The sequence below is a fragment of the Typopeltis vanoorti genome, chromosome 16, assembly GCF_054136105.1.
Source record: "Typopeltis vanoorti isolate ZY-2024b chromosome 16, IOZ_Tvanoo_1.0, whole genome shotgun sequence".
NCBI classification, from domain to species: domain Eukaryota; kingdom Metazoa; phylum Arthropoda; class Arachnida; order Uropygi; family Thelyphonidae; genus Typopeltis; species Typopeltis vanoorti.
The window spans coordinates 65,657,554-65,683,735 of record NC_143564.1 but is presented as its reverse complement, the minus strand read 5'-3'; the positions used below and the strand labels follow the sequence as shown (position 1 = coordinate 65,683,735).

The following is a 26,182-nucleotide window of genomic DNA, read 5'->3' as shown; positions in this document are numbered from 1 at the left end:
AGATGTGAGTACATTTCAGTACTGGAAGTAGAAAAAGCTATCAGAAATCCAAAATATAAAGTTATAAGTTTCATAGTGGCTCCACTGCATAATTCAGAAGGCCTGGTCATAAGGTAAAATTCCAAATATTTGGATTACAGCTCTCACATTACCATGTATAAAAAGAGGCATAAAACTAATGTGAGAATAACAGAGGAATATTTTTAATGAGTGTTCTAGGAATGATTTCTGTAAGTGTACTTGAAAAGAAGCTAAGAAAAATAGTAGAAGTGAAATCTTAAAGAGCAATTTCGTGACTAGTCCTGACAACTAGAAAGACCATATTTTTAATTTTAGACATATGAAAATCATGGGAAATCATTTTCTATATGTACAAAACTTAAGTTTTGTACATATAGAAAAAGATATGTTTAAGGTGCCAATAGAAAAGCTGTACAAAATAGTATAATTGTATTATGTAAATAGAACATTATACAGAATAAAGTATAGCCTTTACTTAAAATGCAACAAATCAGCAGATAAAACTGCTGCCTTGAAACTTAGAAGGCATGTTATCTGCATTGTTATTCATTATCAATGTAGATCAAATTCTTGAAGATGAGTTCACTGATCTCATACGTAAATAGAAGAGTTTTTTCCTTCCCAAAAACTAGGGTTTTTCATCCTGTATACAGACAATATATACAGATACTAGTGGTGGGCAGTAGATGGCACTGTGTGTTAACAGTAGTAGGGTCGTGTTGTTGTTGGAGGTTAAGTAAGGAAGACAGTGAGTTGTAGTGTACCTCCTATGATTAGTACTTGGACTCCTTGGAGGTGTCATGTAATAATAATAATTATTATGATGAATATGCAGAAGTTTGACCAAAAAAAAAAAAAAAAACATACACGATGTAAAATAACTAACATGAGTTTATTTAGGTCATAAAAATAACTTGCTTGATTACAGATGATAATACCAACTAGATTTACCACATATGCTACAAGCTTTTCTGGGTTAGGAAGAACAAAAAAATACGATAAAGAGATAAATGTTGTGAACCACTACATAACTAAAAAATAGAACATGTAGGAACCATTACACAAAAGTAAAAAACAGAAAACATGTGGAACATGGAAGCTGGAATGGGTCAGTCATCGTTCAGTAAGTGTGTTTAATAGTTGGCAGAAAAGATAGTCTGACGTGCAGAAAGATCTAATAAGACACTCCAGTATCATATAGAATCATATCTTGGTTTCCAATGAGTGTGCCATATGAGTGGATAACCATTGTAGATTCTTTGATGTTGCAGACATTGAAGTTATCCTCTATGTAAGGCATAGAGCTTTGTCTCATTCAAAGTTATGGTGAGTATGGGAGAAATGGAAAGCTAGACCCATGTCGTTATTCACATTTCCAATAAGTTCTTTTTGTCTTATTTCCAAACTTCTAGATTCTTGAAGGTGAGTTAGCTGATCTCTTATGGAAATAGAAGGGTTTTTCTATGTAAGAAAGGCTACAAGAACATGGAATATTAGAAACTCCAGAACGTTTGTTGAAAGGGTTGTAATCCTTAGGCAAATGTAATAAAGCTTGTATAGTTACAATGGGTTGGAAAGCCACACTTAAGTCATCAGCTTTTAGGAGATTTGCAACTTTGAGAGAAAGTCTACCAATATAAGCGATGGAAACTGAGGTTCTGTAGTGAATGTCAGAAATTTGTTATGGACTAGGAGTAGAGAATAGTATTCTTTGTAATATTTTCTTATAATGAAAATGGTACAAATAGCAATAATAATAATTATTATTATTATAAATTTCTGAATATGACAAAAAACTTGCTTACAATTAATTATCGCTAACATTCAGATTATTGTTCTATCAGCATGAAAGTTCCAATTCTTGTATAAAATAATTATAAACAATAATAAGTTCATTTTTAATATTCTCTTTCATTTTTTCATGAAATTAAATTAAATATCCTCACTACAATTCTGATATTGCAATGTCATTTATTTTTTTTTTTTATGTAATTCTAAAAATCCATTACAGTAAACCACAACTAATGTTTATGAAATTTTAAAATTTTTAATAATTTTTTTCCCTATAATATGTGAGTAAGCTTTGGCAACAATTATTTGTCATCTACTAATGTTGAACTATTCATGTATGGCCAATATAGTTATGTAAATGTTACTTAAAAGATACAATGTTTGTAATATCTTTGGAATATATTACTATATATTTATGCACTGTTTTTTTTTATGAGTGCCTCTGTAGCTTGGAAAAGCAAGGCAACATGCCTTTCATTTGAAAAAGGATTTTGGTCTGATTCTTACTATGTTGCAAGGAATCTTCAATAGGCTTTTTCAACTGAAAGTGAGTTAGATAGTCTCATACAGAGGGTAACAGGGTTTTCCTCCTAGGAACAATTTTTTTTTTTTTTTTTTTATATATGAAGCAATTAACAGACAAAACTATATGTGGGGCAGACTGAATGGCATAAAATAACTTCCAGTAATGAAACTTGGGAGATACTGTGTAATAATAATAATAATCATATGTTGGAGAAATGCTGCACTTATATTTAAGATGAAATTAAAATTTATTGGCATGTCTTCTTTCAGCATGCACTTTTTAAATACCATGTGTCTATTTGTGGACATATCATATTCTAACCAGTAAAAGAATAAATTTTGAGAACACTAAAATTTAAGTCCAGTCATTCATAATAAATGTTTTTATTCTTTACATTTTCATCAACTTTGATGAGATTATGCAAATTAACTATGAAAGCAATATGGTGCTATTTTTTATTTGTAAAAGTTTGTTGAGATTACCAAAAATAAATAAAAAATAATAAAATTGTAGTGAGGAAATTTACTTTTTATTTTAAAATTTAATTTATTTCATGAAAATATTGAAAAAATGAAGGAGAATATTAAAAATGAACTTATTAATGGTTATAATTATTTCATACAGGAATTGGGACTTTCATGCTGATAGAACAATGGCATAATTATTTATAAAAAAAAAAAAAAAAAAAATAAAAACCTAAGAAAAGTACAAAACAGAAGGAAGTGTGCAGATACTGATTTAATAATAAAATAAATAATCAAAGTTAATAATCTTCCTACAATGAATTTTTTTGATTCTGTAATGATATAAAATTTCATCATTTTCCTGAGCTTTGAAATTCTCTATACATAAATTCCTCCTTTAATGAAATTCATCAAGTTCTTTGATCAACCATGTTATCATGTTTTCAAAAAAATTGTTTACGTCTCCCAAGACAACTTATTTGTCACACTTATACTTAACCTACATTTACAGGTATATTATGAAAACTCACTTTGTTAAATTCTTTTTTTTTATTATGTTGTTCTTTTCTAATTTTCAAATATACATCTTTGTATAAAGGATATTCAAAGATTCAAGCAGCAGTTTCAAAAGTTCCACAATTACAATAAACATAAAAAGAATAAAAAATATAGTTTCAAGCTATATGTAGAGAATATATATACATATATAAAGGAAAGATACAGAAAGAATGCCCTGCTTACCAATACATTGGTAAAATTAAAGAATTGGCTGCTTGAACACATGCACTTAACCTATGTAGCTTCTTTGAAGTAATTATTATTCGTCTTTCATTCAGCATACTATAGAGAAATCATAATAATTGAAGCTATTGTATTAATACAGATAATTTTTGCATAATATAAAAAATAAAGTTGTTTGTTAATAAATATTATTATTATTATTTAGGCCTCAGGCGATGGGTCAAAAGACTTATCGCAGGAGTCCTTCCGAGGAAACACAAGTCTATCAAGACTTAACGTGGAAGGTCCCTCCTAGGAAACACAAAGTCTATCATACCACTCCTTAAACTGATTGACTGATCTCGCTCTCACCACTCTATCAGGCAATGCATTCCACGGTTCAACCACCATCCACGAAACCACTCCTCACCCTCTTGCTCAAAGAGTCCTTTCGTAACTTCCAGGGATGGCCCCTTCTTATCACTCCTTCCTGCTGTTCAACCAAGTGAAAGAACTCCCTAGTGTCAACCTCGTAACCACCTCTCAACAGTTTAAAAGTCTCAATCATATCACTTCTCCTATCCACCAAACTCTGCAGTTCACATTCCCTCAGCCGATCCTCATAACTAACATTGCACAGTCCTGAAACTGTCTTTGTTATCCACCTCTGTACCCTTTCCACAGTTAATTTATCCCCTTCAAATCCTGGGGACCAAATCTGAGAACAATAGTCTAAGTGTGGTCTGATCAGGGTCTTATACAATGGAATGATAACTCTTTTATCTCTGCAGGTCAGCGTCCTTCTCATTATTGCAGCAATCCTTTGTGCTACCTTCACCACCTTTGCAATATGTCCCTTGAATTTCAGGTTTCTATCAATCATCAACCACAGATCTCTTGTCTCTCCTACTTCTTCCAGTATATCTTCTCCAATAGAGTATGCAGCGTCCCAAACCTCAAGACCTTACATTTTGCTGCATTAAACTGACATTCCCATTCATTTTCCCATATGTCTAGCTTATTCAAATCCTCTTGCATGACTACCACATCTGCACTATTACTAATAACTCTTCCCAGCTTCACATCATCCGTAAACAACTGAACATCCTCCTGCAATCCACTGACAATGTCATTGATATAAATGGTAAACAATATAGGTCCTAAGTTTTAAAAGAGGTAAACCGTGAGTAGACATATCGGTACACAATAAATAACGGAAAAAACTCGCGTAGAAAGATTATTTATTAGTATAATTTTTGCCTGTGTGTCACAGGCATCTTCAGTACATTAAACTCAAAATTAAACACTAACTGACAATTCCAAAAAGCGCCACCTAAGTAACTGGTGTAAGATAACTAAAAAGGTCAATAACTTTCCTAAAAAAATTAATACAATAAAAAGTTAGGAAAGATTAGCTGATTTGTAAAGTACTATCTCCCATAAAGGGGTAGACGTAAGCCATCGGATCTGTTTAAGTTAGGAGAATGAAGTAGAGTTTCACATGTTTCTTTATAAAGGCGTTCCATGATAAACTGACTTTTGTGAAGAACTCTTGTCTTTCTCCAATGAACTCTGTGTCTAGTGAAGATGGCATGTTCAGAAAGTCCAGACTTTTCAGGTTTAAAGTATTCAATATAAGATTGGTGTTCTTCTAGCCGAATAGAGGCAGATCTTCCCGTTTGTCCGAAATAAAATAATCCACAAGAGCATGGAATCTGGTAGACACTTCGATGATTAAGATGTGGAAGCTTGTCCTTAGGAGAAGTGAGAAAGGTGGAGATTTTTCTAAACGGTCGAAAGGCAACAAAATTATTCAGTGGTTTTAAAACTTTTGCTATACGTTCACTGATGCCTTGTACATAAGGGATAGTATATAAAATAACGTATAAATAGAAATAATATAAAATAAAATAGATATAAATAGAAATAATATAAAATAAAATAGATATAAATAGAAATAATATAAAATAAAATAGATATAAATAGAAATAATATAAAATAAAATAGATATAAATAGAAATAATATAAAATAAAATAGATATAAATAGAAATAATATAAAATAAAATAGTATATAAAAGATAGTATATAAATAACGTGCATTACTATCCCTTATGTACAAGGCATCAGTGAACGTATAGCAAAAGTTTTAAAACCACTGAATATTTTTGTTGCCTTTCGACCGTTTAGAAAAATCTCCACCTTTCTCACTTCTCCTAAAGACAAGCTTCCACATCTAAATCATCCAGGTATCTACCAGATTCTGTGCTCTTGTGGATTATCTTATTTCGGACAAACGGGAAGATCTGCCTCTATTCGGCTAGAAGAACACCAATCTTATATTGAATACTTTAAACCTGAAAAGTCTGGATTTTCTGAACATGCCATCTTCACTAGACATAGAGTTCATTAGAGAAAGCCAAGAGTTCTTCACAAAAGTCAGTTTCTCATGGAACGCCTTTATAAAGAAACATGAAACTCTACTTCATTCTCCTAACTTAAACAGATCCGACAGCTTACGTCTATCCCCTTTATGGGAGATAGTACTTTACAAATCAGCTAATCTTTCCTAACTTTTTTTTTTTTTTTTAGGAAAGTTATTGACCTTTTTAGTTATCTTACACCAGCTACTTAGGTGACGCTTTTCGGAATTGTCAGTCAGTATTTAATTTTGAGCTTTAATGTACTGAAGATGCCTGTGACACACAGACGAAAATTATACTAATAAATAATCTTTCTATGCGAGTTTTTTCCGTTATTTATTGTGTACCAATATAGGTCCTAGTACTGAGCCCTGGGGGACTCCACTTGTAACCCTCTGCCTCCTTGAAACTGCACCACCATACACAACTCATTGATACATATTGGACAGCCAATCCTGAATCCAGTTGACCAACCTGAGATCCAAATCCATGTGCTGCAACTTAAATATCAGCTTATCATGTGGCACCCTGTCAAATGCCTTCACTAAATCCAAGAAAATGGCAGTATATGCCTTTCCTTCATCTACTGCTCTTGTACCTTTATTATAAAAGGCTAGCATATTACTAAAACAAGAGCACCACTCAAATCCATGTTAATTTTCACAGATAACATTATCCTCATCTGCCCAATGTTGTATACGGGCTTTAACTAATTTCTCCAAGATTTTAACAACTAATGATGACACACAAACTGGTCTATAATTAGACACTTTCAGTCTGCTACTGCCCTTATGCAATGGCACTATCTTACCTTCCTTCCATTCCCTGAGCACCTTTCCTGTAGCCAGGACTTTCATTGAAAAGCCAGGTCAAAGGAGCTGTCAGTTCTTTGGCACATTCTCTCAAAACTCGTGGTGAAATATCATCCAGAGTACTCAGTATTTGTAACACGTTCTCCTTTTGCACCTCTAAACCTCGAACCTGCCCTATCCATCTGGTATTAAAATTTACTCCTAAAGGATGAAATACACCAATAAAGTGTTCATTGAACAATTCCACTATGTCTTCTGCATCAGTCACTTTATTCCCATTTTTATCCCACAATGCCATTCTTCCACAATCATTTCTCCTCCTACTTGCCACATAGCTAAAAAATTCCCTAGGATTTTCTTTGGATCTTACGGCCAATCTCTTCTCATATTCCAGTTTCACCTTACTTACAATACTAATCACTCTCCTGGCTTGTGTCTCATATTCTTCATGCATCTGCTCTTCACCTGTCACCTTATATCTCTTCCATAGCCTCTTTTTCACATGCAGCTCCTGTTTAATATTGTTTGTCATTCACTTTACACCAAATTGTGTCCTCTTCTTCACTTGTGGAATACAGCTTACTATTGCTGCTAACAAATATTCCTTCACAATTTCCCAAGCACTAATGATATCCTGGCCTTCCAATTCCTCTATCAATGAAACTTCCCCAAGTTGATGTCTAAGACCATTGTAATCACCTGACTTATAATTCCACATATATTCCCGTCTCTCTCTCTGATACTCCTGCATGTCTATTCATCTTCCAAGTCAAAAACCACATGGTTACTCTCTCCAACTGGTGGGAGAGATGTCATCTCACTTATTATCAGCTCTTCTGATGTTATGACCAAATCCAAAACTCTTGAACCTCTTGTTCCCTTTATTACATGTTGCCTAAGATATTTGTCCCTCAAGAATTCTAGAAATTCCATTCCCTTATTGCTACATGCATCTTCCTCTCCTCAATTTATACCGCTGTAGTTAAAATCTCCCATAACAATCATTCTTCTTGCACTTGCCAAGCTCAACTGTCTAAACATCTCCTGGTCCCCCACCCTCCGTGCTCCTTGGTTTGTAGCAACACCCCACTAAATATCCTGTCTTGCCTTATCTCTATCCCACACCATATGCTTTCAAAATCATTAGTGTCAGTGCCTTCCAAAGCCTCCACTCTTAGAGTACATAAGTCGTCACTTATCATAAGCAGTACTCCACCACCACACTTTCCCTTTCTATCCAGCCGAAAAATGCTGTGCCCTGCTACTTCTATTCCTGTCATTATATCTTCTTCTGTCAACCACGTATCAGTGATTCCAATAATCTTTGGCCATACAGTAACAAAATATACAGTAATAAAAGTTCAAGTGTATGATATATCAAGTTAATTGGACACTACATACTATATAAATAAGCAACAAAATTATCAGAGACCAATATATATATGAAATGTTTTGAAAAACCAAGTTTATAAAATTACTTGGTATTTGGTATCCTTAATATATATATATATATATAAAACATTTGATACAAATGAATATGATTCAATTTAAGAGATATTTGTCTGAACATTGTTAGTATCAGCAAAGCCTGGTAGACAGAGGAGGATATCCTGAGAGGGATAGAAATAGAAGGGTAGAGCATATTTCTGCAGTAGAGGGAAGGTAAATGGGGTAGTCAACTGCTACTTATTGTAAGTGGTGAGTTGTATGCTCTCTGGGTAGAGAATCAGGATGGTAATCATACTAATGGGTTTTGGAGTATATATGGTGCAAGGCAGGGGTGGGCAGGACAGAACAGAATATTTGGGTGTATATAGATGGTGACAAGCAGGAAAATTAGTTTGTTAAGAGCAAAATGAATGAGCATTATGGGGGGGTCTTAATTATTATTATTTCACCCTCCATGCAGTTGGCAGACTCATCGTGAGAGGTTCATTCAACTGACAACATATTTATCACCCTGAATCTTAAAATCCTTAACACTCCTTGCATTAATGACACATTCTGTAATGTGTTCCATTCGTTGACAATTCTCCATGCAAAAAATCCACTTCTCACACCCCTCTTCAACACACGCTTACATAACTTCCAGGGATGATCTGGTTTTTTCACCTCTCGTCGTCTACTCTTTTTATAATCTCATCTGCATTAATCTGACAAAATTCTCTCACTAACTTAAATGTCTCTATCATATCACCTCTCTTCCTCCTATCCATCAAACTCTGCAATTCCCATTTTTTTCAATTTCTCTCCATAGCCAGAAGTTTCCAAAGTCCTGATACTGTCTTACTCGCTTGCCTCTGGACCCTCTCCAACGTCTCCATATCACACCAAAAACCAGGTGACCAGATGAGCACAACAGTCCAAGTGTGGTCTGACTAGTGCTTTATACACTGGTCAGACCACACCTCTAACCAACCTCTTTATTCTTATATATTAGAGTACTTATCATAGTGGCACTACAACATACAGTCTTTGTAACCTTTGCAATATGGCCTCTAAACTTCAGTCTATTTCCAACTATTAAATCTTGAATCTCAACCACTTTCTGCAGTACAGCACCATCAATATAGTACATAGCCTTACATTTCTGCACTCTAAAAATGCAACAATTTGCACTTATTAATATTAAAATTACTACCCCACTCCTTTGTTCAACTCAAATCTGCCTGAAGAGAATTAACATCACCAGTTCTATTTATAATTCTCCTCATTTGAAGCTCCCCAGTCAGTCCACATGATATATTGTTTCAAACAACTTAAACAGCTGGGGCCCAAAAACAGAACTCTGGGGAACACACTACTGGTTACCCTCCTTTTTTGAGACACTGCTCCATCATACAAAACCTGCTGGTATTGTTCAGAGAACCAATCTCTGATCCATCTAACCAATATACCATTTATTTCCATCCTCTGCAGCTTGTACACCAACTTAACATGTGGCAATCTATCAAATGCTTGCAAATCCATGCTGACCATCATAAAGAATGCTATGTCCATCAACCAATCCTGTATTCTATTCCAAACTAATCTCACCAACACCTTGATCACAACTGCAGTTATACAGACTAGTCTATAATTGGAAACTTCTGTCCATAGTTAGGTATGCCCTTGACCTGGTAATTTAAGGGTGGGGAGAGTGGTGAACTCATGGCAGTCCTCACCACTCTCCCCACCCTTGGGCCAACTTTTTTATGGAGACTTTTGAAGAGAAAGCCTTAAACTCTGCCCCACAGAAACCAACCATATGGTTTCACTACGTTGATGATGTGTTTGCTATTTGGCCACATGGCTCTGATACACTCCTCTCCTTCCTAACACACCTAAACAACCAACACCCCAGAATTAAGTTCCCCCTGGAAAAGGAGAAAAATAACAGCCTCCCTTTCTTAGATACACTAGTCACCTGCCAGCTTAATGGAACCTTGGTTTTCTCAGTTTATAGAAAATCCACCCATACAGGCAGATACACTCACCAACAATCCCCCCCCCCCCTCACAACAATATGGTGTTATTAAGACACTACACAACAGGGCTAAACTTATCTGTTCAAATGACAATGCCCTAACCTCGAAACTAAAACACATCCTCAAAACTTTCTCAGCCAATGGCTAACTTCCCCCCCTAAAAATCCAAAAAATATTGACACTAGTTAACCACAACTCCCTTCCCACTCCTTCACAACAAAGATTATTCTAAATCCATCACCATCGCACCTCGAAAAAAATTACCAAAATCCTAAAAAAAACATAACTTGACCTCTTGTTAGAGACCATATTACTTTTATTACGAGAAACTCCAGGGAGTCCTTAGACTCATCGAGGGAGGCCCTAAACATCATGTCCACACAACTATACGACATTTTCACAGTATCTATCATACCTTGCCTTGAACTCACTCACCGTCATAGCACCCACAACAAACTCTAGCAGCTTATTCCACTCATTTACTACTCTAAAAGTAAAGAACCCAGCTCTAACACACTCTTGCCCAGCTTCCATAGGTGTCCCCTAGTTCTCCCACCACCAGTCCTGATCTCAAAAATATCCTCTGAATTAATCCTATAGAAACCCTTTAGCAATTTGAATGTTTCAATCACATCTCCCCTTTTCCACCTATTAACTAATTTCTGCAACCCACAAATCTTCAACCTGTTCTCATATGGTTCATTCCATAGACCTGCTATCATCTTAGTCACTGGCCTCTGGATCCTCTATATAATATAAAAAATTGACATCCCTTATCTGCTCCACTAAAGACCAACCACATCCTCCCTTAGACCTACCTAGTGTATACCAGGTCCCTTGCAGCTGTAAGCTGTCCTATATTGGCCAAACAGGAAGGACAGCAAATATCAGAACACAAGAACTACATTTATTTTCACCAGTACAGCCACTCTGGTCTTGCAGACCGTGCTCTGGATACTCGCCACAGAATACGGTGGAGGAAAGCCACGGTAATACACCGTAGTAAATTCAAATCTGAAAGGCTATTCATGGAATCAGTCTCAGCCCTAAGAAACATGCCAAACCTCACCAAATTTGGTTGCATGAGACTGCCCCAAATTTGGGAGACTTACATTGGAAGACCTTCAGCCCAAGGCCCGAGAATACGTACATAGTGTATTCTCGCACCATCAGGACTTTTAGGAGTAACAACAGCTTCCTACTTCGTCCTCAGTTATTGTGTGTAGTGCCTGCGTGCACATGTCTTTATTTTAAGTTGCTGTGAAAATGGCAACGTGACGTTGCCAAAATATTGGAATATGGATTAAAGTTTAATTTTAATTTATATCATTTGTACGTTGTAAATTCCTTAAGTAATTTAATAAGCATGTTACAGAAATTATTTCACTATGGTGGTTTGCTACAGTGAGGGCTGACTATGTTAATAGGAAGAAAATGCTCTCATCCCTCTTGGGACAATTTTTTTTTTTTTTTTTAATAGTGCAATAAATAACAAAAATTGAGCAAACTATCTAAACTATAACAATGCTCCTTTTGGAAACTTCTATTTCTTGACAGAAACATTAATTAATTTGTAACTAATCCCTATTAAAAATATTGGTATTTTATTATTCTTCATTAAATAGTACAAAAAAAGCTAAAGTGAAATGTTTTTAGGGCTCCTTCCAATCTGTTATAAAATAGAGTTAAAATTATAAATAATATAAATAGACAAAAATGACAATATTACCTTGCAAATATGATAATCATATTTTCTGTATCTATGGCATTGAAATATTCAGTCAAATTTCTCTGTAAAAATAATAATATATTATAATATATTATAATAGCAACATGATAATAACAGTTACTTATTTAAAAAGACATACATAATATATATATATATATATATATATATATATATATGAGGATGAATCTTAAAGGTTCTCAGCCTCGACCATAGATAGCAACACTATCGGCACGATTTTTTTTCTAAGTTGGTACATCTGTCATAAGCATCCATGTGAAATTTCAAGTCATTCTATAAAGTAGTGTATCATCATATGATTATTATTATTATTATCTTGAAAAGGGCAAAACAATAACCGGGGAATATTATTCCGATCTTTTAACCAGACTAGACAAAAAAATTTGTTAAAAAAAGACCCGGTTTGCAGAAGAAAAAAAATCATCTTTCATCAGGACAATGCATCTTCCCATAAAGGTGCTTTGGCAATGGTAAAATTAATGGATGTGCTATGAATTGTTGGAACACTGACCCTATTCCCCATATTTGGCTCCCTCTGACGTCTATCTCTTCCCAAAACTAAAACTCTTCCTCGCTGCTTCGAAGCAAGAGGTGATTGCAGCTTTAGAGGGGTATTTTGCAGATATTACTGAGAACCACTACAGGGACAGGATAATGGCTATGGAACTTCGCTGGAATAAATGTATTAGTCTTAAGGGAGATTATGTTGAAAAATAAAAATAATTTTGAAATTATAAATTTGTTTTTTCATTGAGGCCGAGAACTTTTCAGACCACCCTCATATATATATATATATGAGATAGATTTTTTTTTCTAATCATGTTTTGGAGAAAGAAACCAAGACAACATCAATTTTCATATTGAAATACCTATCAAAGAACCAAAATTATTCAAAAGCATTTATAAACTACAGTAGAATCTGCTTATTGTGATCTCAGATTATATTATTAAATCAGCTATTGTTATCAAAATCAGTGATTCCCAAAACACACCATTTAAAATGAATTAAAAATTATCTGTCTATTATAACAAAGTTCCAGTTATTGTTATCAAATTTTCGAGTGCTTAGCCTTTTGCATCTCATATTAAGAACTTTAAGGGTTAATCAGGAGAAAATTTGACATAGACATTTGTCAAAATCTGACTTCTGTGTTAATCTTCTTTTAATCTTATTCTTCTGCAATCTTATATCTTCCAGGCAAATGCAGTCGAATTGTGATTTTTTGAGTTTATTTTCATGCTCTCTTTTGGTAAGTGAATTTAACTGTAAGTGCTTATTAAAACAGCCCATAGCATTATGGCAGAAGCAAGTAAAAAATGTCAAGATTTATCTTTTCAAGGAAAGCAAAGAATTTTGGAATGCTATGATAGATGGTCCAAAATCAGTCGGCATAGTGTGGCTGTACATTTAAATAAGTTTTAAAAGAGGTATACTGTGAGTAGGCATATCGATACAAAATTAATAACAGAAAAAACTCACATACAAAGATTATTTAATAGTATAATTTTCGGAATTTTGGAATTGTCAGTTATTATTTAAGTTGAGCTTAATGTACTGAAGAGGCGAATATTATACCGTTAAATAATCTTTGTATGTGAGTTTTTTCCTTATTAATTTTGTATGTACATTTAAAAATTTCATAACCACTCTTGTGTAAGATCTTAAAAAACAGATCAAATGTTGAAACTTCAGCTCTTACTAATGTGAAGATGTATTGGAAGAAAGCCTGATCTGGTAAGGATACTTAAGTTAAATCAGCATTAAAAACTTGCTTTAGTAATGTTCGTGAAAAGAATGCTTCAATTAATGGGCCTTCGATGCATCAAAAAGCAGAAGAACTTGCAAAAACAATGAGCAAAGAAAATTTCACTGTAACCATTGTAGTGTCTCTTGCTTTTTCCACCTGTTAAGCCAAGAGAATATTGTGTACAAGCGTATTCATGGTGAAGAAAAAAGTGCTGATTTTTTATAAGCTGATGCGTGGATTAAGACTGAGTGGCCAAAACTTACTGCTGAATATCTCCTGAGGATATTTATAATGCAGACGAAACAGGACTATTTTCATGCAATGTCTGAGCATACTTATTTGTTTAAAAATGAAAGTACTAAAGGATTTAAATCTTCAAAAGAGTGAGTGACAGTTCTTTGTTGTGCTAATATGAAAGGTGAGAAATGAGAGCTCCTAGTGATTGAAAAAAATAAAAATCCTCGGTGTTTTAAATGTATCAAAAGTTTGCCTGTTGAGGTATAATCATGGTAAATTATTTTATGTCGTGAGCAGTGAAGTTGAATGGAATAATTGCCTTGTGAACCAATAACCAAAGTTATTGGTTCACAAGGCACACTCAAAAGAATCAAGGATTGATTCTGTGTTATATTTGGAAATCGCTCATTAGATCTCTCCACATGTGGAGAGATAAGTCATGAATTTAACTTTTCAGAAATAAGTCATGAATTTAACTTTTCAGTTAACTCTCTTGCACACATTACTGAACAATTGCTAACCTATGCCAGCTCCCACACGGCATGTGGTTTCCATTTCAACTTCTACAGCAAGTTATATTGTAGAAACCATTATATTGTAATGGTTCCTGCATGTTCTGTTTCTTAGTAATATTACAGTTCATGTTAGCCTTTGATTGCATTTTTGTTTGTCTTAACCCAGAAGAAGCCAAATATCAGAAGCGAAACTAGTCAGGTTTTCATTTTTATATTATTACGGTCAAAAAAATGTATTTCTCTTTATAATACAAAGAACTAGATATGATATATACTATTACTGTTCAAAGAACCATTAGTAATGCTGTATTTAGAGAACCTTTATCTAACACTGGTAGTGCTCGGTAATCTAATGAACTTTTGTTCTGTAATTACAGAATGACACTGTGCCTATTTTTTGGGGAGATAATTTTAGAATAAGAAAGAAAGAAATGAACTGTTAGTGTAATGTGAATGTTTTTTTTGCATGTTGCTTAATTATCAAAATGTTTGTTCTTTTCTTACTTTCTCTCTCTCTCTCTCTTTGCACCTTCTTAGTTTCTTATCAAATGTTGTTTAATACTAATTCCAAAATTAGTTCTCCTAGAATAGGATCAAGTATCTCTATAATTACAAAGTAAAAATTCATAGATAATGAATTTTTATCTTATAATTATAATGTTAGTAAAAGAAGTGCTCTAACTGTTCTTTGTAAACAGTGAGCAACACATCCAAAAAAATAGTACAGAAATGTAATTTTTATATAATCTATATGAATTCTTTTGTTAAACAGATTATATTTTGTATAAATTTTCTATGAATGATTAAATTAAAAAATGCATGTTACAACTGCTTGTTCATAATACAAAGTGAAAAGTGAAGGAATGAAGATTTTACATAGCATTTTTCAACTATATTGAAATAGTGTATAACCCAGAAAAGTTTTATGTATATAATTGTAGGTTATGTAGAAAACGAGAGTGTCAGTTTTTGGATGTGTGGAGTAACTTCGATGGTAGAAAAGATTTGTATAAGAGGGATGGCTTACACCTGAATGAATGTGGCATCAAGTACAGGTATCCCTTGCTTAACACGGGATTTGATTACCGCAGCGAAATTAATTGCGGCAATCCCTTGATATACAAGGCAAGAGTGTTGATTAAGCGCGCCTTTAACCCTGCGGAGCTCGAAGCTGATCTGACAGATACATGCAAAATGTTTAATATAAATATTCTTACACAATTCAGTATATAGCTTGGCGGTCATAAGTAGCTGTGCATTCACGTTAAGAGTGATATTCCGCAATGTTTTTTGCTGTCAGTTTAATATAAAACTGTTTTATATTAAATATTTCTTTCTCCATAACACATTATGTAAAGGTTTGTGATATTTGACAGTAAATTGTATCTGAGAGATACCGTGACCTCTGATGTCAGTATAGTATGGTTTAGTTGTTTTTTATTCTTTGTTCAATAATTTTTAGATTATAACTGAAAATAAATAAACCATCATGTATTATTGAAATAGAGAGCCAAAGGCTTATTTATCATACATGTCCTCTGAGGAGATGTGCTTTACATTATGGAAAATACTAAGGAAAGTGATCTGAAGCTTACTCCACCTTTACTACGAGTTGCCCATAAGGTTGCTTATGCTTGCATTGGCCGAAACTTTAGTTTCTATATATTCGGCAAGAAACTCTTGTAGCGTCTATATTCGGCTATGAAATAATGTTGGATTCAATATCCACTTAATTTGTATCATCATGTTTTATATTTGCAGTGTTTTTTCTTTATGTCTTATTGCTTGTTTGCTGAGATCTGGAGAGTCATTTTGCTTGTTATCGTAGAATTTATGCCGATAAGAAAAAAACTAAAACTGTTCAAACGACTCTTGATAACTTCTTTTGATAAAAAATTGCAGTAAATAATATAGGTACAAGTATTTATTCAACATTTACTTTGCATTCGTTTTTTATCTTTCCTAAAAGAGTACCATATAAAACGAATTATTAATACAGTAATCGATCATGGACAAATTGTAATTTTTACCATTGATTTTTAGATTTGATTAACACGTTAATCATCGAGGGATTAATTAACTGCGTTAATCGAGGGATACCTGTACTATAGAAATTATTTATTTGAATGAGACCTAATGCAGATAGTCAAGGAAACCACATCATCCTGGGAGGAATGCTGTATATGTAGGTGCAGCTGGGATTTGATGTCAAAGAGCATGTTTATAAATCTGCTGAATGGATAGACTATACTTTTGGGCTTGAGCTGTTTGAGTGTGTAGGGACGGAAAAGAAAAAGTTGCTGAATTGAGACAAGTAGACTATAAATTTAAGTATAAGAAAAAGCAGGGAGATAACTTGTTATGTCTATACACAAACCAGGAGCATCAGAAACAAAGTGGTTGAGTTTGCTGCTTTGGTGAATTCAATGCAGTCTAAAATTACTGGCATTAGTGAAACCTGGCTATCAGAGTTGGATATCATAACTGGAATCAAGTGTGAAGGATATACTATTTTTAGGAATGACAGAAGAAACAGGAGAGGAGGGAGAATATTACTAATGACATCAGATGACTTGAGTCCAGTTAGGATAGAAATATGTGAAAGCAATAATGATAATAACGTCCATTGTAACTCTGAGTTTGGACCTATATGGTGAAGACTAAATAAGGTGAAATGCAGGGTAGGATGCTGCTACAGAGCTGGAAGTTCAATTGCTGGGGACAATGAAATGCACCACCAAATTACCCTGTGAATATTAAATGAGTAATTATTATGGGAAGTGATTTAAATTATCAGAATATTGATTGGATAGCTGAAAGAACTCATGATACGAATGGAGGAAAATTTATTGAGCTGTTGCATGACAACTTTCTCAAACAGCATGTGAAAGAAGCAATTCTAAGACAAAGGGTGTTAGATTTGATCATAGCATCAGAAAATGTTGAGACACCTCAAGTTAAGGATGTGACTATTTTGCCGCCAGTTGGTGATAGTGATCATGCTGTACTGTCTTGGGAAGTAGCCAAGACTATGGATGTTCCAATCAGGACAGGTTATATGCTGAACTACAAACCTGAAAATTATGATGAACCCAAGAGAATACTATCTTTGGTTGTTCCATGGTATCAGTTGTTGATGGAAGCTTTGAAAATATGCTAAAATGATGTATCTGAATGTGTCCCTAAAGTTCAAAGAACAAATAGAACACAAGAGAAATGGATATGCAATCTCATTGAACAAGAGATCTGTAAGAAGAAGATCATGTAAGAAGAAGGAATATCATGAGAAAAAGAGTGAGAGAGGTTATGAAATATATAAAACAGGCAAGAAAAGTTGAGTATTGTATGGAAAGCTAAGTTGAGAATGAAAAGCATAGGCTAAAGGCAACCCAAAAGAATTTTATCATTATGCTGCAAGTAAAAGAATGAATGCAGACAGTACCCTAATATATCAGAACCAGATGAGGTAGTTCAAATAAAGAGTGCTCACTTCACCAAGATTCAGGTGCATGCAACATAGTATACAGTACTATCTATTGGATGAAGAGAGAGAGGTGCATGAAGAAGAGGTTAAATAGCTGTTGCATAACCTGGATAAGAATTTGGCAATAGGGACAGATGGAATACCAAGATATATGCTAAAGGAATGTTCAGCAAATTGGCTAGGTCCTTGACATGTTTAATTTGAGTCTTACCTCAGGAAAGATTCCACAAGAATATATGATTATCCCCTTGCAGAGGGTAATACAAAGATTAATGTGTCTAATTATTGATCTATCAGTATCTCTGGAGAAATTGTAAAGATTTTAGAGAATATGGTAAGAACTCCCATACAGAAATGAACAAACAAGATATACATTTTGGGAAAATTATGGAGACAACTATGTGTTTGAGTAAAACTTTAGTTTGATATAAACCAAAATCAACATTCAACGTTCATATCAGGGTCATCTTCTGGAGCATATACACTATATACAGGCACATATTCAGCCTACTTAGTATCTAGCATACTTCAGGACTTTAAGCAACCTTCAGCTAGTATTGGAAACTATTCCATACCAACTGGTTGAAATTTAAATGTATAATCATGTTTTTAATATATATGTTAAAGATACCAAGCAATTTTAAAACCTGGTTTTACTCCATTTCCCAAGTAAGCAAACAGACTAAAAGTCAAGTTTGCGCCTGCAATTGATGCAAGTCTAAATGATCCCACAGGTAGTGCAGGACCAGGGCAACGTGGCAAAGGTGGAACAAGTTCCGATCACTAATCTTAATATTTACCCTTAATGCCAAAACACATCTCCAAGAAGGGGATGTATGATGTTTTGTATTAAAGGCAAGGGGCCACTACCCAGACCGGTTTCGACCTTTATTGAGGTCTCGTCAGTGGGAGCTAGGCTAGAAATACGAGTTGCCCCGGTCCTGCACTACCTGTGGGATCAGTTAGACTTGCATCAATTGCAGGCGCAAACTTGACTTTTAGTCTGTTTGCTTACTTGGGAAATGGAGTAAAACCAGGTTTTAAAATTGCTTGGTATCGTTAACATATTTATACCCAAGGTAAAAATACTTTCTACATTTTTATCTCCTCCAGAGATTTTTATTTAATAAGGTTAAAACACCTTGTGGTAACTTGTTTTGGTGAAATACTTACAAGCTCTGTATTACTAAATCTTGGTATTTCTAGCCTAGCTCCCACTGACGAGACCTCAATAAAGGTCGAAACCGGTCTGGGTAGTGGCCCCTTGCCTTTAATACAAAACATCATACATCCCCTTCTTGGAGATGTGTTTTGGCATTAAGGGTAAATATTAAGATTAGTGATCGGAGCTTGTTCCACCTTTGCCACGAGTTGCCCTGGTCCTGCACTACCTGTGGGATCAGTTAGACTTGCATCAATTGCAGGCGCAAACTTGACTTTTAGTCTGTTTGCTTACTTGGGAAATGGAGTAAAACCAGGTTTTAAAATTGCTTGGTATCTTTAACATATTTATACCCAAGGTAAAAATACTTTCTACATATATATATGTATACATACATGTTGCTCTCCAGCCCAATGTAATTTTGTAACCAATAGATAATAATAACAATAGGACCCTAGTGTTGATGCAGTAAAGTTTTTTTTTCCCACCAGAGGTCAGGCCAATAATTGTTGTAACAGTTGGTCAGTAACTTTGGCAAACCATGTAGATTGTAGTGCAGCGTGTTTCTCTGTATAGTGTATATGCTCCAGAAGATGACCTTGATATGAAGGTCGAAACGTCGAGTGTTGATTTCTGTTTATATTAAACTAAAGTTTTACTCAAACACAGTAGTCGTCTCCATAATTTTCCCAAAATGTATTCTGATCACCATGTAAGCCTAAAAGGAACAAGATATACTAGTCCTGACTTACCATAATAATAGTAGTGAATGTACTTTTATGTTCTTCCAGGCGGATGTTAACTGATCCTCCTGTTTGTCCATAGTAGGCCAAGTCACAGTCACAGGGAACTTTATACACTCCAGGGTGTGCTAGAGGGTGAAGTTTATCCTTAGGTGAGCGGATCAGAGTTACTAGTTTAACATGATGTTTGAATGTGGTGCAAAGGCCATGTTTCATAAGTACTTGGCTATCTTTTCTGATGTACCTCTGACATAGGGAATAGAAATGGTAAAGTTGTGTTCCTGTGTATTAGAGCTATGTAGTTCTATTTTGTAGCCACTGGCCAAGAACGTATGGTGCAGATATTTGAGTTTTGTGGATAGAGATTTGAAATTCAGCGAAATATATGTAGTTAATAGAACATCTTTTGTTAAAATTGTTTGGTGTTGTTAATACCGTTAAAAATAAGTCATGAATAATTATCAACATCTAAGCTTATCTGTTAAAATACTGAAGTGTATAGACCAGAAAAATGTTATTTACAGAATAACAAAATATGTTATAAATCTTTCTTAAAAAGGTACAGAATAGTACAGGCAGTAAGTTGAAACTGGTAATTAGCTGTCATTTGGCATGGAATGCATGTGCTGGTGATACTTTGCACAAGTTATTGAAAAGGGGCTGACAGAAAATCATCAATCATTTGCTGATAATGCAAAGATAGGCAAAGCCATCAGAGATACTACAAATATACAGCATTTACAGAGTGATTTGAATAGACTAAATGTGGGGACAATGGATAATGGTTGTCAATTCTATTGCTCCTTTCAAATATTAAGTTGCAATAAAAAAATGGAAATATTCTCTCTCCTTTCTCCTCAACACTGAAAATTCACCAGATATTATTCCACACTCACTACATGCCATAATGAGAACAAAACTTTTCTTAGTGAACTGTTCTACTAATCTTATATCTCTATAGCATATTACAGTTCATTTTCACTATAGCAAACTTGAAGGGCATGCAGGAATGGTTTGTCACAGTAGATGGTTTGATAAATAAGCACAACGCTCTTCTAAATTTCCTTTAGAGCAATGTGACTATAGGCATTTGGTCATAACTTCGATAGTCTGTTATAATGGTTTTTGATAAAGTGAGAGCTGTCTATATGTAAAAAAAGATTGTTTTCTGAGTTGCACTATAGATGTGCCTTCAGTCCTTTCTTCCCCTTCCCCCATAATATGAACATATAGTTGTAACCAGTATTATTTTTAATTATTAATCAAGGAAGACATATGCAAAAGTTTGCAACAAGAAAATTCATCATTATCAAATTCCTGCCATGTACCCTCAAGGGGGTGTACAGGATATGATAGTACTACATGAAAAGTTTACATCATTACTAACTTCCTAGCTACAATTTTCCTCCAAATCAGTCTGTTACTTGTCAAGACGCCAACATTATCAGATCTTATGCAACACCTTTGCAATGAGTTGTATGGTATTATACTACATACTAGGATCACTTGCATTAGATCACAATAAGTGTTCGCCAATACTTTATAGTTTACTATATTCAGCAAGAAACTCTCTGATTCCAATCTTTGAGTTTCTTATTCGGTTTTAAAACTATGTGGGATTTAATATCCCCTTAATTTTAAGTCAGATCTTATATTTCTATTGTCTAAGGCACTTTGTACCGTATCAATCCACCTATATCTTGGTCTCCTTCTGGGTCGTTTTCCTGCCAACCTGGCAGAGAACACTTGTTTTGCTAATCTTTCTTTGTCCATTCTGTTTAAGTGACCATAATATGAACATATACCACCTGAGATTACTCTACTAACGCATTCCTGGATGCTGACAATGTCAAGTTCTTTCCTAATATCCTCGTTTTTAATATGATATTAAAAATGAGGATCCATAAGTTAAAACTGGTTTGAACACTGTCTTGTATACAGCTAATTTAGTGTTCCGACTAATTTTTCTCTTATTCCATATGAATTTATTCAACTGACTTCCCACCATACCAGCTTTGCTGATTCTGTTGTCTATTTCTATATTTAATTTACCATCTTCAGTAAAAATCATGCCTAAGTAGCTGAAATGAATTACTTGTTCCACAGGTTCTCCATTCACAATACAGTTGACATTTTCAATGATTCTGCCTATTTTCATTGTGTTTGTCTTTTTATTGCTGACCTTCATACAATATCTATTACAACAGCTATTCAATCTAGTCAGAGAATTGCAGACTTATTTAGAAGTATAACATCATCAGCATAAAGCAAAGAGCTGACATTAACATCTCCAATTTTGATATCATGTTTAATACCACATTCCTTCATAATGTGATCCATATAGATAATGAATAACAGAGGAGATAATGCACATCCTTGTCTCACACCAGATTTAACATTAAACCATCTTCCTGTACTTCCTTCAATTCTAACTGCTGACTTACAAGTCAAATAAAGACTAAGTATTGCTTGATATAATGCCCCATTGACACCATATAACTGCAGCATATTGAATAGCTTCTCTCTTGGCACCTTGTCATATGCCTTTTCCAAATCGACAAAACTTAAATACAGATCTTTGTTATATTCCCATGCTTTCTTGACTATTTGTCGTAAAGTGAAGATCTGATCCTGACAGCCTCTATTTGGTCTGAATCCAGCTTGTTCTTCAAGCTTTTCTTCCAAAATTCTTCTCAACCATTTCTCAAGTATACTTGCATAGATCTTGCCAGGAACACTCAGTAGGGAACTACCTCTGTAATTCTCACATTCAGTTTTATTTCCCTTTTTATATATGGGTACTATGAGAGCTCTACTCCAATCATCGGGAATTCGTCCCTCTGTCCAGGCTTTCTGAACTATGCAGTGCAGCCACTGTAAGACTCTTATACCATCATACTTCAGCATTTCTGGTCAAATATCATCTACACCTGCTGCCTTTCCACATTTTAAGCCTTTGATGGCTTTTTCTACTTCAAGTATAGATATGTATTCCTGACTGCATGCCTGGTCAGTGTTTTCTACCACTGTGCTGTGATCACTGCATGTTTCATTTAGCAGTTTTTCAAAGTAATTACTCCATACTTCAAGGATATCTTTTTCTACCGTTTTCATGTCACCTTTATCATCTCTAACTCCTTTTACAGCACTCTTTCCTCCATTCCTAAGCTTCTTCAACAACCTCCAGAATATTTTGCCACCTTCTTGATATTTATTTTCAATGTTCTTGCCAAAGTCTTCCCATGACTTTTGTTTAGCTAGTTTTACACAGTGTTTAGCATTCTTGCATTTGTCTCTATATTCTCTAAGAGCACAAGCTGACTTATTTGACAGAAACTTTTGATATGCTTTCTTCTTTTCTTTCACTGCCTCTTTAACTTCCTGTGTCCACCAGGGAGTTCTGATTTTTCTATCCTTGCAGACAACCTCACCACATGCCTCTCTGGCAGAATCAGTCAATGTTTTCTTCAGAGTTTGCCACTGAATCTCCAAGGTTTGATTCCTGTTCTCAAACGCTTTCATTTTTTCTTCAATAATCTTTGTGTATTTTTAGTCTACAGTTCACATCTGAGAGCTGCTCAACTTTTATTCGCATTAAAACTTTCTTACATGTTATTCTTTTTAATATGAAATTCAATTTTATCCTGCTCAAGACTCAATGGTGATCACCTCCAATTTCAAATCCCAAACACTCTGGTGTTATTGTTGATAGTGAGAAAACATTACTATCACAATAACATAGTCAATGAGACTTTTCTTATTCCCAGCCTCTTCTCTCCATGTGAATTTGTGCACATTTTTATGTTGGAACATGGTGTTAGTAATAACCAGTCCATGTCCTGAGCAGAAATCCAACAGATATTTGCCATTATTATTAGCTTTGTTCTTTTCTCCAAATTTTCCCAAAATATTTTTGTATGTCTCACAATCATTTCCTACTCTGCTATTTAGATCCCCAACAAGGACCAACTTTTCCTTTTTCATTGTGTCAGTTGCTTTTTCTAAAGCTTCAAAAAATTCCTCCACTTCTACTTTAGTAGAACCTTCTGTCCAGTCCCTATTCTCATATTTGCCTGCATTACTCTACTTGAGACTGACTGCCATTCAAGAAGATTAGCCTCGTATTTTGTGTTGAATACTATGGCTACTCCTTCTTTTTCTTGATTGTCATTGCCTGAATATAACATTTTGTATTTATTGCTCAGAAAGATCTCACCAGTTTTTGTCTTTTTTTTTTGTTTCAGTCACCACTATTATGTCAATCTGGTACTTATCTAATTCTTCTGCTAGCTCCATTTCTTTGCCATTCAGGCTTCTTACGTTGATAGTACTAATCTTTAGCTCTGGTGATGTTGAGTTGGGGTTTGTTTTCAGATTTGTTCCAGTAGCTAACTTTTCGCTGTTTGCCCTGGTTCCCTGGCAAAAAAACTGGGCGACGCCCCAGCCGGCATGAAATTTTGTTATGTTGTACCATCATTTTTTATTTTGGTTTAACCAATAAGAATACAATTTGGTCGGCTAAATCCCAAATTGCCAGCCCATCCTCGTTCGTCCAGTATCCAAGTAGATAACCAACAGGGTGCACCATGAGAAGGTGAGGATTGGACATTAGGTCAGAAGCCCTGGTCGGTTCTCCGCATTCCTTTAAAGGCTATGTGGAGGTCTCCTCTCAGTTATACAGCTTTGACCCTTCATTCTTAAGTTCTAAAATTCAGAATAGCACTTTAACCCCCCTGGATAACCATCTTATTTCAGTGTGCAGAAGCAAAGATTCGTACTTGGCTTCCATAGATATGCAAAGTTTTTTTTTTTAAAAAAAGACGTGCTTTTAAAGGTCTTAACTTGATGTAATTTACCATATTTACAACTTGGTCTAGTACAGGTTTTAATATTGCCGGTAATGTTTTTGAAACTAGGGATTATGGTTAATAATTTTATTATAACTTAAAAAAACATAAAAGTGAAGTTATCTAGATGGATACTGTCAATATGAATGAAACTATAGTTTGCTTATTATGCTTAGCTATTCAGTGACTGGTGAAGTTTAGTGTACATCACCTTCCCAAGGAGTAATGCACAGCATACTATGTGGAGTTATTTTAGAAGGCATCTAGGATGCTGCTGAAAGTTTCCCAAGATAACCTGTGGTTGCAGTATTATCTAATATTAGTTCACCACTTATATGTTCAACACAGTTGGCTGTAAATTCTTCTTAGCATTTAGTAATTTGCTGAGTGTTTGTTCCTCAGCAAGTGTGAAAAGGAAAATTCTTAAACATTTGTACAGTCAGCCAAGCACTCTTTAATGGTCTGTTCAGGCACTGTAGAAGATTTCTTAAAATTTACTAAAAGGAGACATAAGACCTCAGTTATACAATGTTTGTTATTGCTGCATCTGTCTCTAAATTTCATTTTCATTTTAAATTTTATTCCAATATGGTGAAATTACTTAATACCCTTAAACACTAGTAAGCAGTGGGCAAACAACCTATCATGTGATATTACATAGTTGTTTACACAGGTATAGAACTGTTTATTAGAAATGCTGCATGATATCTTCTGCCAGAAAGTGCAGTTTCTCTATTTTTATGAGTGGAAATTGTTATAAAAATCTTTCTAAGCAGTTTCACAAATGCTCCAAAAAGGTGGTGAGTATCAGCACCATAGAAGATGGACAAGGTTCTTACCTTTGAATCTCAGAAACTGACAATCCTGTATGGTGAATAATAATATATTTATAATGTTAATAATATCTTCCAAAATGATAAACTTATCATTTTGGAAGATATGCTAATCAAGAATGACATATTCCTCAGGAATAGATTTGGTCACATCGAATGTTAATGTAGCATTATATGGCACTGCAACAATTTTACCTTCTAATATAAAGAACAGACATGTTATCATTGAGAAATGCTCCCAGATCATTATGTAGTGGTCACAAATTTCACTATTGTAATTTAACTCTTAAGATTACAATGCTCACTAGACCACTGCCACATCTGGAGATAACATGGTAGAGGATGAAGAATATGTGACATTCATCTACTGCTCAAACATCCATGGTACTGACAAGAACTATAAGTGTTATGTTTATGCAAAATAAATTAGAAGTTATATTTTACTTTGTGAAGCTCTCCTGGGGCAGTTTCAAATGGTAGACAGCATTTATGATCAACCCTGTCTCTACAAAGTTTGTCTGCTTAATTCTCTTGATTCAATCTGTTACACATGTGGGCTGTGACTACTGCTCTTTAATGCTAACATTTTCCTGATGGATGTTAGGGTCAATACTTTTTTTTTTCAATGTGTGTGTCCTTAATTA

The 26,182-nt window shown here is 34.5% G+C and overlaps 1 protein-coding gene across 5 annotated transcripts in view; it reads right to left on the bottom strand.

Moving 5' to 3' along the window:
- Positions 1–26,182, bottom strand: part of LOC150098087 (DENN domain-containing protein 1A-like) — a 224,361-nt gene that overhangs the window by 142,970 nt on the left and 55,209 nt on the right. For 4 of the 5 annotated variants that reach the window (XM_090406168.1, XM_090406169.1, XM_090406171.1 and 1 more), the window contains 2 exons: positions 11,952–12,013; positions 3,544–3,642 (listed from right to left, as the gene is read on the bottom strand). In XM_090406168.1, coding sequence (XP_090262294.1) covers positions 3,544–3,642; positions 11,952–12,013 — 161 coding nt within the window. The remainder of the gene's footprint in view (positions 1–3,543; positions 3,643–11,951; positions 12,014–26,182) is intronic. The other variant, XM_090406170.1, reaches the window with a different exon arrangement.